This window comes from Chelonia mydas, chromosome 10, assembly GCF_015237465.2.
Source record: "Chelonia mydas isolate rCheMyd1 chromosome 10, rCheMyd1.pri.v2, whole genome shotgun sequence".
NCBI lineage: Eukaryota > Metazoa > Chordata > Testudines > Cheloniidae > Chelonia > Chelonia mydas.
The window spans coordinates 29,864,495-29,881,833 of record NC_051250.2 but is presented as its reverse complement, the minus strand read 5'-3'; the positions used below and the strand labels follow the sequence as shown (position 1 = coordinate 29,881,833).

Genomic DNA, 17,339 nt, shown 5'->3' with positions numbered 1-17,339 from the left:
CCAAAGTTTCTGCTAGAAGTGGTTGAAACCTTGCTTCCCTCAGATACAAATATCTGGGTCTCCCTTGATGTAAATATTTTTAAGACCAGGCACATGAAGGAGCTTCCTTCCCATGCCCTGGAGTATTTAACAACAAACCAAGGAATAGCCAGATTATGTATATTGAACAAATAGAGGAAAACTTACTAGCCACCAATAAGACTCCCAAACCTCTTCTCTCCCCTTCCACCAAAGCTGCTACTGTGAAAGTTACTATGGAGGATAGGAACTCTCTCAGGAACTGGAGTTTGGTCAGTTGACAGCACAGAACTGAAATTATACAGTTTGTTGTACATAATCATTTGAGCAAACCGCTTCTGATTTTGTTAACTGGATATCACTTGACAAGTTACTTTATTTCATTCTTTCTGAGCTTGCACTTTCCCCAGAAGAGTCCTGGATATCTCCCAGTACTGCAAAAAACAAGAGTTAACCTCCTGAAACAATAAAAATTCCACAGCAGTGAATGTCAGATGTTTAGTCCAAGGCAATTACCTGTGCCAGTTCTGTGACAGTATCGGCGTCCACTGTCGACATATCCACATAGCACTTCCCTGGGCGGATACCCTGCAATACCCCACTTGGGCCAAGTACCAGCTGTGGGAATAGACAAGGGGTAAAGCAATAGGGTGTCTGCAAAGAAACTCAAATCCTTCAATGTCAGCAGTTAAAACAAACCTGACTCTACAGTGCCAGTCTTCTGGAAGGGTTCCAGAAATGTTCATGCTCTCAGTGTAATTTTAAATAAATGTGTGTACAGGATACAGCAATGTTTTTGTTCGAAAAATTACTACTGTGCTGTCTGGTAACTGGAATGACCCTGACTAATGTGTTCAGTGGAACCAGGAACCTGTATTCCGTGACTGTCCAAAGGGTTTGGGTAGGGCAGGACAAGTCAGGACTCTAACATGCAGTCCGGTTAGGAAAGAAAGAGATAATCCTTACATCCTTTGCCGCCTTTGGATCTGATACGCAGGCGAAGGTGATGTCACAGGTCGAGACCACCTCAGCGGGGGTTCTTCCCAGCCGTGCCCCCTCCTGGATGAACAAATCACACTGCAAAAGTCACAGATCCAAACGTAAGGAGCAGGAAGCACAAAGCAACAGGTCCTCTAAGCCAGTGGTCTCCAAAGTGGGGTGCACAAGACGATCGATTGGGGGGGCGTAGCAAGAGGAGCACCGCCGGAGCAAAAGGGCAGAGTGGCAGGAGGAGCACCCCCGGAAGAAAAAGAAAGAAAAAGGGGGCGGCGCTGAGACCCCTGGCCAGCGGAGGAGCAGGGGCAGCTGCGCAGCCAGCGGGCGGAAAGAAGCGGCACTTTCCCCTTCAAAGCTGGCCAGAGAGAAGCGGCGCTTTGAAGGGGAAAGCGCAGCTGCCCCTGCTCCTCCTGAGTCCTCTGGCCTGTGCTCTCAGGGCCGCATTCCGAGAGGGGCTTTAGAGCTGCAGGCCAGGGCCCCGGGGCCCCCTTAGCCCAGGGCCCTGAAGCCCCTAAAGCCCCTGCGTTCCAGGTGGCCCTGCCTGCCGAGGGCGGGGCAGCTCCCAGAATCGCAGCTCCCAGAATCGTGGCCATGAGGATGGTGCTGCACTGCGCAGAGCCACCTGCGCACCCCCTGCACCAAACAGGAGCTGCCCCAGGTAAGTGCTCTGCGCCTCCTGCCTGCCCCAGCTCTGAGCCTCTTCCCGCACCCCCACCCTGAGTGCCCTCCCACACCCTAACTCCCTCCCAGACCCCGCACCCCACCCTGAGCGCCCACTGTATCACAAAGTGTTAAACCAAGATTTTCAAAAATAATAAAGCACATTCGATCACATTGCTCTCTCTAAAAAGAATTATTAATTTTTAGTGAGAGCAAAAAGGTTTTTTGTACCGTTAATAAAATAAAAAAAAAAATTAAAAATATTGTTTATTTCATCTTTATCTCGTTTTTTAATTTCTATTTTTTGTGTTTGTTTTATAATTTACACAATATATTAGTACAGTAGTACATGTATATAATTTATATACATATATTGGGGGTGCATGCTCAAAAATTTTTTACTGATAGGGGTGCGCGATCAAAAAAGTTTGGAGACCACTGCTCTAAGCCACTGCCATAACACACACTCTAACCATTGTGCCCAGACTGATGTGAGACAGACCTGGCGTCTTAGCAGAAGGACAGACCACTATGGAGACTCTGACGCACAAGGTGCCTCCTTCACAATTCCTGAACCCCAGGAGGCAGGGACAGAGTACAAGAGAAGGAAAATATTCTGAGAATATGTAAAGGGGGAGGGCGGAGTGCATCCTGTGAGAAGTCATAGAAGATTTGGATACTCCAAAGTTTGAGGGAAGGGGAGAAAATGCTGGAAGATGACTGTCAAATGGCACCTCCTGTTTTGTCAGCAGGAATATCCACAGTACTGAGAACAATGTGGGGTTTAATTTATTAGACTGTCTGCTTCTCCAGCTGGTCAGCCTTCTGCCACTGTCTGTGTTTGGGGGGAGGAGAGGGGGCGTGTTGTCTCATCATCCATACGAAAAATGGCCACACTATTTTGTGCGCGCGTGTGTGTATATATCACTCTATGCCATGATCTAATGAAAAAAGTACATTACACACACACACCCCTCAGTATTCATAAACACTTTAAAGAATCTAAATCCTAGCCTGGAACTCCTCTGCCACCTTGCTAGAGCATTATGAATTGTGCTGAACATCAAATGACTCCTGTTGCCAAAGACAGTAATTTCTCTCCACACTCAGACACCAGTGTCACACTGATGCAGTTCTTTTGGGATCAAAATATTGTGTGGTGTTTTCTTCCCCACTGGCCACCAAAAGAGGAGGAGGGAAGGGAAATAGTACATTGGATACTATGAACTAACATTATGTGGCCAATCAGCTGTTCTTGAATTAGTTTCTGATGATGAAACCTGGAAAACTACCTCAGCCTCATCGTAGCAGTTCAGGTTCTCAAGATGAAGCTGTTATTCCACCTTAGCACAACAGGGTGCCAGGGTGGAGAGTCTCATCCAAATAGCACATCTCTCACAGAGTGAACTTGCTTAAACCTTTCTTGGCTGTCCAGCTCCACACCATGACCAGTGTGGCTGTTCTAGCTGAATACAATAACCCAATGACATTATGCATTCCACTCCTCCAAGCATGTGCACACATTTCTGGAAGTTAAGGCACTTAAACAGGTCCCACTGTGAAAGACTCCATCCCACACCTTCTCATGGACACACTTACCTTCTCAGCAGTCCGGTTCCATACAGTGACCGTGTGCCCCATTTTTAGTAAGTTCGAGACAATGCCACTTCCCATCAGGCCGAGACCCAGAAATCCTATCCTGGGGAAAAGAGACACACATCAGTGAAGAAAAGGGAACGCACAGAGACAATAGATGTCAGACTGATGCCACTGAAAATACTGTAGAGCACATGACAGAGGTCCAACACACGAGGAACTTGTGCCACCGCACTCACAGCTAGAAGAACATTTTTAAGAAACCACCTGTTTCCAAAGGTAGAGTTCAGGCTGATATGAAGAGCAAGCTGGTACTCAAGGGAGCACAAGGGAACAATGAGACCATATTGGCAGTGATCTCAGCATACCAGCTGCCTAATGGTTGTCAAGATTTTTATCGTCATCATGCAAAAGTTCCTTCCCTATTACTCCACACTAGGAACTTCTTTGCAGCTATGGCTCCAGGGATCCTGTATATATCATGCCAGTTTGCAGCAAAATGACAGATGGTAGTAGGAGACCCTGAAATACTAAGTAAGAGTGGATCTAAATTACACTTCAGAGTTTACCATCCCCCATGATGTAGCATTTCTGAATGCTAATTTGAACAAAGCCATTTCAGACGCATTTCGGTTTCAGCTTTACATCTGCCCTTTGGTTCACAGCTGGTTGTACGTGCTGCTTTTGAAGCAAACCAACATATAAGGGTTGGAATGAGTCACTCTAGTTCCTTCAGCAACAGGATTTGCCCATTTCCATTCCTCACAGCTGAAGAGACGTTCCCCCCACCCCTTCAGGGAAAGGGTTTTACCTGAATAATTTCATCTTTACTTTGGGTCCCCTTGAGTAAGGCTGAAAACTGACATCCCCAGAGAAAGAACCGATCTAACGGCAAACAACAGACCAGAGCCTGATCTGCATTTGAACAGGACAGAGGTCACAGAGTGAAACAGGAAGCCCCGCTCTGGCTCCTGTCACTCTAGAAAGGAGAAGGGGAACGTTAGAAGAAACCAGAAGGCTCACGTGCTCCTGTGAGGTGGGAGAAAGCGCCGCCCTCTTCCTCTTGCATTCTAGCTGCTTGAGCTAGTGAGCAAACAAACCTGGTTTTCTGCCAGACATTACTGGAGACATTTTATCTTTGCGGCCCACACTGCATTCAGAAGCGCTGATCTGTGTAATATTCTGTCATGTCACGTCACACACTGCAAATGTGCGTCAGGGTCAGACAAAACCCAATCCCCTATGAGCATCCTGAAGGCCTCTTGCTGAGCTATTCCATGGTGCAGCATCCCCACTCATGTGTGGCTGTTTCCCATGAATAGGAGTCTCACACAGGGACAGTATATGGTTCAGAAACAGTGGGGCAGGGATGGGAAGGTTTATTTATTCTAAATGACAGGATGGTCAATTGCTGTTTGCAGTGTTGTAGCCATGCTGGTCTCAGGATATCAGAGAGACAAGGTGGGTGAAGTAGTATCTTTTACTGGACCAACTTTGTTGGTGGAAGGGACAAGCTCTCGAGCTCACAAAGCTCTTCTTCAGGTCCGGGGAAGGTAACTCTGAAGCTTGAAAGCTTGTTCCTTCCACCAACACAAGTTGGTCCAATAAACGATATTACCTCACCCACCTTGTCTCTCTCAGCAGAGCCAATGGCTGCTTCCCCAGATCCACCTGAAAGAGGAAGGGGGTGGAGGAAGAGAAAGAGAGCTGAGTGGCAAAAAGGGAGAGAAGGCAGATTCTTGGAACACATGGGGGCCTTACTTTTTGTCAGTAGGAGTGATGCTGCCATTAACTGCTGTGCTGTCTGCTGCCTGGATGGAGGTGGATCCTGTTTCCTGTGAAGACAAGCCACAAGATATTCTTACTTTAGCAGAACTGCCAGACCTCAACACAATAAGAGTAAGACAATGGGACAGTTTGCCTTACCTCTTCACACACCTTCAGCTTCTTAGTGATTGCCTGATAGCAGACAGTTGGCTATATGAAGAGGAGAAAAAACATTTAGGGAAAGGGCTGGTGCTCTCGTGCTTTATCCTGCCCTGTACAGAAGAAACTGACCATATGCTTGGTACAAAGGAAAAAGAGGCAACTCATCCCCATGCTATCATCTGCAATGCAGGAAAAGACGGCCACCCTCCTCCCCATGAGAGAAAATAAAGCCCAGAACTTTCCTGCAATGCAGGGTACCAAAATCCCTAATGCCCTTACTCAGGCTGTTCACCCTCTCTTCTAGGTACTACACGCTCCTATGCGACAATCCACATCAATGGAAGGTGGAGGCCCTGAGTATAGGGGACTTACCTGTTCACACATTTGACATTGCAGAAGATGGAGACCCCTAAACCCTTTTCCCCCAGAGGATGCAGACTAGTATCTTGCAGAACACCCTGCTTCACACCTACACTCAGTGGGTCACTGATGGCTGGAAAAGCAGAATCCTTATTAGTAAGGGAGAAGGTGTGGGGGATTTAACAAGTGGATTGTGATAAAGGCTTCAGACTCATTTAGATTAAAGATAAGAACCTGTTAGAATCTGCAGCTATCTGCTCTTAATCCAGCTGTCTCTGCCCAGATCCCTACCTGGATACAAACCCACTTCATTTATTTGACCTTCTCTTTAATCTTGATCTTCACTGCCTGATGATAAAAATCCCACATGACAACCTGTCTTTCTTGGCATTAGTTGACTGCATTTCCCAGGGACAAGAAGGTTCAATGTAATGCTCTCCTTCCTATTCCACTCATTATTCAGGACCTGAATCACCAAGCTCTACCCAGATGAAAGAACTAGTAGATCAATCATCCCAGAAGACAAGAACAATGGGTTACTTGACACAGGAAATACCATCTCTTACGTGATAGTATCAACATGGGGAATTCATTGCAGCTGATGGTCAGAGTCAAATTGTGTGGCTAGATAACTTTTTATTGCCTGTAAAATTTGTAGTTATAAATGCTAAAATAAAGTTCACCTAAGTCCAAAGGTTAGGGAGTGAGAGGACCACTATAGGGGTGTGATAGAGTTTCATAGCTGTAGCTCCAAATGCACAGCACTGGACAACTGGCTATTGTGCATTCTGTCTGACGCATCAGACTTTAGACCCTGCAGAAGGCAGGAGGCCTAGCTAGATGGACCAGCTGTTTGAGCCAGTCTGCCAAAACCTATGTTACTATGGCTCACCTTCTCTGTCTGGCTGAGCAAGAAGTGATGGAAATGTGGGTCACCATCATTCACAGGCTGCAATCAGAAAAGCACAGGCTGAGAAACATCACCAGAGATTTACTGAGCAACCTCAGCATTGATTCCCCTGTTCTCCCAGATGGACGGCAGCATTTCCCAGTTTAAGAAACCTGATAAATTGCTTCCCTTTCTCTGCCTGCCTACTTTAGGACCTCTGACAGAGTAATTCCCAACTCAGGGAACATGTGGGAAACAGGAAATCATGGGAGGGGAATGAAAAATTGAGAATATGGCTGAATTATATTAAGAATGAGATGGCATACCAGCCAGTCTAGAATCCTGGTCAGAAGAGATACTCAAATGCTATTTGTTTAAAGCATGTCAAATTAGAAAGACTAGGAAGATTAAATTTGAGACTACACTCAGCAGATGATCTTCCATACTATATGTTCTATAACATCTAAGCCCCATGGGGCACAATCATGCGACTTCCTAGCACTTCCCAGTTTAAACTGGGATTTTATCAAGAACAATTTTGGTGGTTTAAAGGAAGACAGGAAAAAATCATTTAAAAGGTAACTCCTTACCTGTGCTGCTAATGATAGCAGAGTTAAAACTAAAAGGACGTTAAACTGGAAATGTTGGCACACTGTGTGACTGCTGACAAATAACCATGTAGAAAATATACAGACAAGATACACAGACCCAGAGGAAGGGAATTGGCTAACTAAGGAACAAAGCTTGCTCATTTATACATCAGTTCCCCTGAACACTGACTGGCTGACTCAGTTACATTTCAGTATCATAAAAAAAGCTAGCTGTCCTTTCCACCTCATATAGGAGCAAGAAAGATCTATGAATATTATTAGAGCCTAGGAAAATGTGAGACTCAAATGAACTGTCCCCAGCATATCCACTCCTATAAGGGTCACTCTAGCTCCTAAATCACTTCTGATGCAAAGAAAGCTAAGAGTTTAATTACCTCACTTACACCTGGAGGCCACTTAAATCCTGCCACTGTTCCAGTCATCACTCTCTTCACTGTACTGGACTCAGGGATCGTGAGGTCCTGAGGAGAGACAAGGAGGGTGATAAAAACTGTGACTGATGGAGTCCCAAGGGTTGACCATGTAGTGTTGGCTTTTATAACATACAAACAAGACAATTTTTGAAGAGCATCATGAAACACTTTTCATTTCACAGGCCTTTGGGAAATCCCTCCCCAAAGAAGCTCACACTGCATCATGCATTGCATTGTCAGTGTAAGACTAGTCCAGCAGTGGGCAAGATGAAGCAGAGTAGGAATCACTGACACGGGGAGTTTCACAGAGTTATGATTTCAGGGGAAATCCCACTGTACCTAGGAGGAATGCATATATTTACACAAATGGAAAACAAAGTTGGAAAGAACTGAACAGCCCCTACTCCAGCATTTCCCCAAATGTGAGGCCCATCCCTCAGAGTGGGTGGGGAGTGTGTGAAAGAGAGAGAGAGCTAATCAGGGCAGGGGGATGTTGCCACAGACTTCTTAATTGTTCTCCAGATTCTCAGCTTTCATTTCTTTAAAAATTAGTCTCTGCTATAGATAGTGAGTAAACCTTCACAACATGAAGCAAGCATAACCAAAGCACCAATGTCTGCCTCAGTTTGCAGAGTACCCAATACAGTAGCTCAGGTGTTTGTTTCATTTCAATAGGTGCTAACTCCAATAACAATCATACTTAACATGTCAATATTTCAACTACTTCACTACTCAGCAAAGCATGTAAGAAAGAGGAAGCATATTATGAAGTTCTATAGCAGCATTTTGCAAATGTGGTGTACAGAAGATGTACAAATTAAGCTGCGCAGGCCCCTATGACAGCACATACCAGGATTCAGGAGGGAGATGGGGCATGATTGGTTTCATTTTGGTTTTTTTTTTTTCAGCTGTCAAGAAATGGACAAACATGACCCTCTCCCTCCCCAGATCTACTTCCTGAAAGAGCACATTACTGTCCAAACACTGGCAGTTTCACGTGGGGAACAAAGCAGAAGCTCACGTTACTTGGAACAAAGATGGCCAAAGTATGGCTCCTGGACCTAATCTGGCTTGTTGCTGCTGTCTTTTTGAAACAGACCACTACTCTGGACATTTCAGACCCCAGCATGTAACGTTCCATCTAGATCTAGGAGACCTTCCACTCAGACCAAGGTGAAGCACTGCCTGCTGGGATTTGTAATTAGTGGGAAAGGCACGGCCGTTTGGACAGTCAAGGGTGGCTACAATCTGCTTTGTTTAATTCAGGTTAGTGGCCCTTAGGATCTTGACAAGTTATGGATGTCCAGATTTTGCCTAACTTAAAAATATTCATCGCTTTAGTTTAAAATTGAGCATATTTTAAAGAAGAGTACAGCTGTGGTTGTGAGCTTCTTGGCAGCTCAGCAATGTCACCTCTCATCATTAAGTAGTGTAGCTATCTCCCTCCTCCCCCGCCCCAACAATAAGGATAAAGAAAGAGATTCTCTATCTGTTATGAAACAGAACTGACACTGTCATAGAAGCCAACATTTCACGCCACTCAACCTATGCATGTAGAAAATGTGTGTACAGTATTTCTTCTTTTGGCCAGAAAAGTAAAATATTAGATTTGTAATTATTATTTTCACAATACGGATAACAACAGAATTTATGCCTGGGCTTGTACATTTCCATGATGGCATTGACAGCATATTATTCTCTGGAGGCACATACCGTTATCAACTTCACGTCTTAGTTAGCCTGTTGTCTCTGACCAGACATTTGCTAGCCAGTTGATCAGCTCAATGTCATAAGAACAGCTTTCCACAGCCTCTGCTGAGGTTTGCCAATAAAATACTTACTTTATAAATCCCTCCAACTCATTTCTGGCAGCTGGCATGACTCCTGCAGCTGCATTCTCTGCATGTGACAAATGCCACATGCCAAGATGACTGACAAGTCTTCAGGCCAATGAGGATCAAACTCATGACTGGCAACTGATCTCACATATACAACCTTCAGCAACATGCACCCTCCAAGATTGGAATCATGCTCTGATCCAAGAAAGCATCTTTCATCCCCAGAAGATTCTGAAGGTCCATTTTAATCCATGTATTTATACCTGAACTTTTAACATTTGTCTATCCAGAAGCACAAGGAACATGTACAATAAGTTAGTCAATAAAAAGTTATTCTGCATTAACCAATTATAGCCCCCAGGAGCATCAATACTGCTCAGAACCCACAATACCCCCCACCTTTTCCTCTTCTCAGAAGAAAGGAGAAACAGATAGGCCTTAACAGACACTGGAATTCTCTTCCTGACCACTCTCTTCAGTTTGACAAAGAGAGAGTCAATAGCTCATCACTAAACCTAATTTGCCAGCAGTACCCGCACATCTACTACCTGGTGTTAGCTGGAACTTAACTGCAGAGTTATCAAGGAGAAAGGCTGCTGCTCAGACAACTAGGGCCCAATCCCATTAGAGCTTTACAGATCAAGACTGACATCTTGAATTGTACTCAAAAGTGAACTGGAAGTCAGCAAAGAACATGAGCCACAGGTACAAAGTGATCCCTTTGAAGAACCAGTGAGCAAGCAGACTGCCATGCTGTGCACGGACTAAAGTTTCTCAATAGTTTTCAGTCCCTTGTAGAGCATGTGCATTAAAGTAATCCATTTTGGAGGTGACAAAGACATGGATCACTGCAGCGAGGGCGACAATCAAAATAAAAAATTGCAATCTTCTAGCTGAGGACAGATACAAAAATACATTTGGTTGTTGCCGCAGAGACACAGAAACAACTGAGAATACAAAACCTGGGGTTACATTGTATCTCAGTAACAGAGGGACTACATACACAATCACAGAAGCTAAATGACAGGTTTCAGAGTAACAGCCGTGTTAGTCTGTATTCATAAAAAGAAAAAAGAAAAGGAGTACTTGTGGCACCTTAGAGACTAACCAGTTTATTTGAGCATGAGCTTTCGTGAGCTACAGCTCACTTCATCGGATGCATACCATATCGTGGAAACTGCAGAAGACATTATATACACACAGAGACCATGAAACAAAACTTCCTCCCACCCCACTCTCCTGCTGGTAACAGCTTATCTAAAGTGATCATCAAGTAGGGCCATTTCCAGCACAAATCCAGGTTCTCTCACCCTTCCCCTCCCCCCCCACACATACATACAACTCTAAAGTGATCATCAAGTAGGGCCATTTCCAGCACAAATCCAGGTTTTCTCACCCTTCCCCCCCCCCCCCCCCAATACATACAAACTCACTCTAGAGTGAGTTTGTATGTATGTGGGGGGGGGGGGGGGAGGGAAGGGTGAGAAAACATGGATTTGTGCTGGAAATGGCCCTACTTGATGATCACTTTAGATAAGCTGTTACCAGCAGGAGAGTGGGGTGGGAGGAAGTTTTGTTTCATGGTCTCTGTGTGTATATAATGTCTTCTGCAGTTTCCACGATATGCTATGCATCCGATGAAGTGAGCTGTAGCTCACGAAAGCTCATGCTCAAATAAACTGGTTAGTCTCTAAGGTGCCACAAGTACTCCTTTTCTTTTTTCTTTTTACAGAAGCTAAAATAAGCCTCACTAATGCTTCTGATAGCTTCCCTCAACCCACAAGCATTTCTTCAGTGACTCTCAATCAGATGTCCTGACCCAAGCCCCCAATCTCTGTTAGCACTGGGAGTAAGGGAGAGAAGAGTATCAGTCATTCAACCACACAAACCAAATGAGATGGGAGGGCAGATGTACACCAGGATATCATCTCAAGGCACTAAAGCTCACATCTCCTCACTAATCTTCAAATCGGCCCTCATGCATACACTGAGCAGGTAGGGTGGCAAGACGGAACCCTGTGCAACCGCACAAGACAGCCCTCTCAGATCTCTTGGAAAAAAATGAATGGAAACATTCAAGAAAGACTATCTAATCCTGCTAGGAATCCACAGAAGACAGTCAACAATAACCTGGTCATGGTTATCGGTCAGCTAATAGATTCAGAAGAATTGACACGAACAGCTTTACAAATGGTACAAAACTGAGCCCTTCCTTTTGGCCTGTAAGCCAAAGTGCCATCCCTAGAGTCAATCAGTAAAGTCCACAGGTCATGGCAGGACATGCACAACACAAACCTTCTCATCTTTGGGGGGCCGTCCCCGCTTCCGGGGGCTCTGATCTAGTGCTCTTTTCAGAGGCGATTTTGAGCCTCGCTCTGAGGAGACAGAAGATGCTCGCTTCTTTCCTTCTCCTGTGCTCTTCTTCAACTTCCCTTCAGAAAAAGCAGCTTTGCGCTTCTCATCACCAGCAGACTGCTTGCCTCTCTCCTCACTGGAATTACGCCGGTTCTTCTCTTCACTGGAGTTATGAGAAGACGCCTGAGAGATTATAGAACAGAAGATTGCGAGGAAGGAAGAGAGAGAAACTTGAGAAACTCGATTTTCATAAAAAACCCAGGGATACCAAGAATCCAGTGCTGATTATCAGGAAACTGATGGTTCAAAGTCACATTACAGCACCGGGTCCAAGAAAAATTAGCTCTTTGAAGCTGTTGAGTTTGAAATTATTGAAGTTAGCATTTAAGTCAAATGTATTTGCATTTAAGCTTAGCATTTAAGTCAAATCAAAAACTGATTCATAGAACATGCCAGGTGAAGGATCGCTGGGGAATCATGTAGTCTAAAACAAAGGTTTAGGAGAAAGTAAGTTTTAACCCCAGATTTAGCACTGATTTACTGTGTTGTCAATTAGCCTCTCTGCTTCAGTTTCCCCATTAGTAAAAAAGGGATAATGCTTACCTACTTCACAATGGGGTTGGGGAAATTCATGTTTGGTTAAGTGCTTTGCAGATGGAAAGTACTATGTGAGTGCTAACTAGTATCATGGCCATCATGACCACTCTTCTATGGAAAGTTTAAAGCTAGAGGCCACCAGCTTTAATAAAGGTAAAACAGAAGCTTGGTTATTGATCACATCAAGCCCTACTTTGGCACAGAAAGCAAAGTTAAAACCACTCACCTGGTCTTTGCCTTTGGCTTTCTTAAGGAACTCCTCCACAGCATCCACAGCCTGCTGGAAGCGCTTACCCTTGTTAATCTTGATCATTTCCTCTTTGTGGGCGTGATAAGGCTTCAGCTGTTCCACTTTGATCCAAGCACTGATAATAAATGTCAGAAAATGTTAACTACTGATACATTTTCCAATCAAAACACACATCAACTTCCTCACCCAATCCCACCATGTAGAGGTAAAACTGACATATACAATAGTATGGCCACATTGGACTGACCATACCAGCAAACTCACTTCTGTTCCCTCTTCCCTGACGGCTCCAACTCCTACATTCACTGAAGTCTTTCTTCAGCCTCCCCAACAAGTAGCATACCCAACTGTGCAAATGAAACTCGCCTCTGGGCACCATTCATGTGCTCTGCCAATGCGCCCACATGTGAGCACACACATTTATAAGTGCACAACTGATTGCTCTTGTACTGGTGTGGGGAACACCCACACACCCAATGTGGGATTTTATTCCTAGGACTGTTGCAACAGGAGGCCACTTAACAGTTCTGACAAAACAACCTTTTGGTCAGAGACAAGATTATTCTTGTCTAGTACTGTGTATGTATGTATAAATCCCCATGAGGGCTGGAAGAATAGACAATATTTTTCAAAATTAGATTTTATAACACTTGAGTGACCACCACAAACAAAAGGAGCACACACACCATAGCTCACTGCACACCACACTTTCAGCACACACAGGATCAAATGACTTGTAATAAACTGAAATTTTTCACTTTTGATGAAAAAAGCATTTATCCTCAATTGCTGGCAGTGTGTTTAAGAGTGGCTCGCACCACTGTGTTTTATAACGTAGTAACATCAAAGCAGAGCTCTCTTCTGCTTTGTGAAGAAACTCCTAAATTTTCTCCCTGTAACAACTGGTTTTCCTTGACACTTCTGAAATGTGTAGGCTCTCACACGGAATGATCGCCTTCTTTCACGTTGTCCACCTCTTCAAAATTTTCATTCCAGACTGCTCCTCATCAGTTAAGTGGCTGCAGTGCTATTTCCCCTTTACTGTTGGGAAGGGTAGAGTTCTGTGCACTACTTATTGGAAACGTTGCTGAATAGGAACATCCATCAGCATTTTCATCAGGGAGCAGCTCAGTGTACAGCATTAGGCAGGGAAATGAATTTTAAAAATGGGCACCATTGAAAAACAAAAGATGCTAAATGTCAGTGGTAGAAGATTTAAACATTTTGATCACCCCCAGCAATGGTTATCTCCTGCAGACAGGTGCTGCTGTTCACAGGAAGCCTTTTCAATTTCATATTTTCAAGAATCATATCTACATAGCTATAAACCGAACACAAATTTTAAGACATGATGCCTCAGTAGCTCATTTTTCAAGGAATGGAAATTAGAAATCCACCCATTATGGCATGAATCCTCTATTTTTAAATCGGACCTCCTCCACATAACTGGCACATTCGGTACTGAAGAGTTTCATAATGCTTAAAAAGTTGCAGGACTTTCCCAATTAACAGCCGCTTTTCTCTCTCACCTTCCAGTTGTGCTATCACATCAGAATATCTATGAGCTCTTTGGCTCAGCTTTTCTGCCCTTTTCTAGTTTGTTTTTCCATGGCTTGTCCATATACTCAGACAAGCAATCTAATCCCAGTTCCATATATTATCAGCATGATGGAATCAGACTGCCAGAGAGCTGTTCTCATATACTACAGTCTCTGAGAGAATCAGCTTCAAAAACAACCTGTGGTGTGAGGCAGCTTTCTCCATCCACCTGCCTTAAAATCATAATTCCCCACTGCTTTTTAGAATGTTCATCTGTGCAGTTTTAAAGCCCAGAGTATTTCACTGATCTCATCATTCTTTGCTTTTCATTTTAAAGTCCCTGGCCTCCGCATCAAGGTTTTCTGATCAGCCATAACAAATAGCCTGTGTCTCCTGGATCTGTTTAGGACAGCAGGAAAATAGCAGAGTTTCCAGTCTCATGCTCATGGATGAATTTTCTTTTCTTTTCACTTCACATTTGGGTCTTGCCCCTTTGCCTGTTCCTATTTGCTCTTTTTTCATGATGCAATGACCAGTTTACCATCTTAAGGCCTGGGAGGAGCAGCTACCTTTCCACTAGCATGGGCCATTGTGAACAATGAGCCACTAAATCAGTCAGTGTGGTACTGCAAACATTTCACAGATAGATGCTTTTCACATAGGACTTAATATAGAAGAGATCAGAAACTTCATGGCTGTTAGAGCAGGTAACTGTTGCTTAGAGGTTGCGGTTAGTACAGGTTTCACTGTGCAGGAAGCATGCTTACACACTTTCCACTTACTGCAAGCAGGTTCTTGCTCTAGAGTTTCCACCGTAGCCCTGAAGGGTGGAAGATCCCACAATGCTTTCCATTCTGTGCACCCTACAGAATCCTTTCCCTGGTCCTACATCCCCCTTCATACCCACCTTTGAGTTAGCACAATATAATGAGTGAAATCAGTGATTCTCAGACAACAGTCTACAGCCTAGAAATTGTCCAGGGAATCTTTCTTGGGAAGCATGAAACCCTTCACCCTATGAATCACTAGGGAGCTGGGCAGTGTTGGTCTATGAAAAGCTAGCTAGCTCGCTCTCTCACACATGTACACATGCAATAAGAATGTTGGGAAACAAGTCAATGAAGTCATTTAAGAAGCATTTCCCCCAGCTTCCTTCCAGATTTGGGCCCCTCAATTAAATTACTATTTCCACTAGTCTGTTCCTCAAAAACTTATTGGAGGGGGAACAAAACAAGCGGGGCAGGGGGAGAGGAATCCACTGTACTTTCTCCTCCGAATTGCCTCTGGTGTGTGTACCTACCCACTCCCCACCTCCTTCCCCATGCATACGTACACCAACTCTCTGCTCACTATTCTTTTGGTAGTGGAGGAGCAAGGTTAATACATCAGGGGAGACAGAGACACTGGGGACTGTTGGAGACAAGATTAAAGATCTATATAAAAGACTAAGGGATAACGGCAAGCAGGCAAGGACTTAGAAAAGTCACAGACACACAATAAGAAAAAAAAGTCTGCATTCCTCTCCCTAGTTTGTCCCTTGTCTACATGCCATAGATTTATCTAATCTCTCCAAGGCAGGGACTAGTCCTCTTAAATGTCTGTAAAGCACCCAATGCTGTAGGGTACTATAAAAATAAAGCTATACCACAGAACAAAGGCATTCATAGCTACACATACATGCCTCAAAAAACAATGACCTAGCATAAGTCCTCTCAAATGACATATTAGGCTGTGATCTCATAGCTAAGGAAGGTCAAGTATCCAGATAAGAGTTTTCTGAGGCATAACATAAAATAAAATAAGTGCTAACCTTACTGAAGGCTAGGTTCAAGCAACCTACCCACAGGAACCCTAACCCTAGGTCCAAGCACGCTAACCAAAGGAACTCTACAAGTACCCTAGGCATTATAACACTAACACTAGGGTGTGGAGCCCAACATATAGGAACCCTAAGACTAGCTCCACGGATCCTATCGACAGGAACCATACCCCAGCTCCTTGCACCCTGCTAATAGGAACCCTAACCCTAGCTCCAAGCACCCTACACATGGGAACCCTAACTCTACCTACAAGTACCCTTCATATAGGAAAGCTAACGCTAGGGTTGGAAGCCCTACCAATAGGAACCCTAACCCTAGCTCAAAGTGCCCTACCCACGAACCGTAACCCTAAATCCACATCACCTACCCAAAGGAACGATAATCCTATTTCCAAGTCACAGAAACATAGGAACCCTATCCCTAGTTCCAAATAGCTTATCCAAAAGACCCTAATCTTAGAGCAGAGAGACGTAAAAGAACCCTATTCCTACTCCAAGTACCCTACCCATAGAAACCATAAACCTAGCTTCAAGTGCCCTACCTGTAGGAACACTAACCCTATTTTTAAGTACTCTACCAATTGGAACCCTACCCATAGCTGGAAGTACCCTACGAACTGCAATGCTAATTCTAGCTTCAGGTACACTACAGATAGGAACCCTGGCCCTAACTCCAAGTACCATACCCACAGAAACCTTAACTCAAGCTCCAAGTACTCTACCCATTGTAACTTTATCCTTAGATCAACGTACTCTACCCCCAGGAAACCTAACTCAAGCTCCAAGGACCCTACCTGTAGGAACACTAATTCAAGACAGAGAGCCCTACCCATAGAAACCCTAACCCTAGTGCCAAGTACACACCACCCCCAAGAACCCTAACCCTAGCACCAAGTACCCAACCCACAGGAACCCTAGCCTTAGGATGGGGATCCCTAACTATAGGAACCCCACCCTACCTGTAAGTACTATGCCTATAGGAACACCAGCCCTACCCCTGGGAACCCTAACCCTAGCTCCAAATACATGACTCATAGGAACCATATCCTTAGGTCCAAGTACTCTAGCTCACAAGAACCCTAATCTAGTTCCAAGTACCTTATACACAGGACCCTAACCCTCGTGCCAAATACCCTCCCATAGGAACCCTAATGCTAGTGCAAAGTACCCCCATAGGAACCCTAACCCTAGCACCAAGTACCTTACCCATATGAACCCTAACGTTAGATCACGGAGACCTACTCATAAGAACCCTAATGCTAGCTCAAAGTACCCTATTCAAAGGAACCCTAACCTGAGCTCCAAGTACCCTACCCAAAGAAACCCTAACCCAAGCTCTAAATACCCTACCCATAGGAAACATAACCCTAGCTCCAACTACCTGATCGGACCTTCAAAAGCCCAACCTTCACCACCAAGCCAACTCCAAATTAGTGTTTTCTGAATGCAAGATCACTGGGGAACATTCC

At 44.5% G+C, this 17,339-nt stretch overlaps 1 protein-coding gene across 11 annotated transcripts in view; it reads right to left on the bottom strand.

The window, feature by feature from the left end:
- GLYR1 (glyoxylate reductase 1 homolog) overlaps positions 1-17,339 on the bottom strand; it is a 34,051-nt gene that overhangs the window by 6,265 nt on the left and 10,447 nt on the right. For 3 of the 11 annotated variants that reach the window (XM_037910161.2, XM_037910165.2, XM_037910167.2), the window contains 9 exons: positions 12,489-12,627; positions 11,606-11,848; positions 7,434-7,520; positions 6,452-6,508; positions 5,197-5,247; positions 5,032-5,105; positions 3,274-3,373; positions 985-1,095; positions 535-636 (listed from right to left, as the gene is read on the bottom strand). In XM_037910161.2, the coding sequence (XP_037766089.1) occupies positions 535-636; positions 985-1,095; positions 3,274-3,373; positions 5,032-5,105; positions 5,197-5,247; positions 6,452-6,508; positions 7,434-7,520; positions 11,606-11,848; positions 12,489-12,627 (964 nt within the window). Of the gene's footprint in view, positions 1-534; positions 637-984; positions 1,096-3,273; positions 3,374-5,031; positions 5,106-5,196; positions 5,248-6,451; positions 6,509-7,433; positions 7,521-11,605; positions 11,849-12,488; positions 12,628-13,261; positions 13,554-14,833; positions 14,872-17,339 lie in introns of those variants that run through there. The other 8 variants (XM_037910163.2, XM_043523478.1, XM_037910169.2 and 5 more) reach the window with 7 other exon arrangements.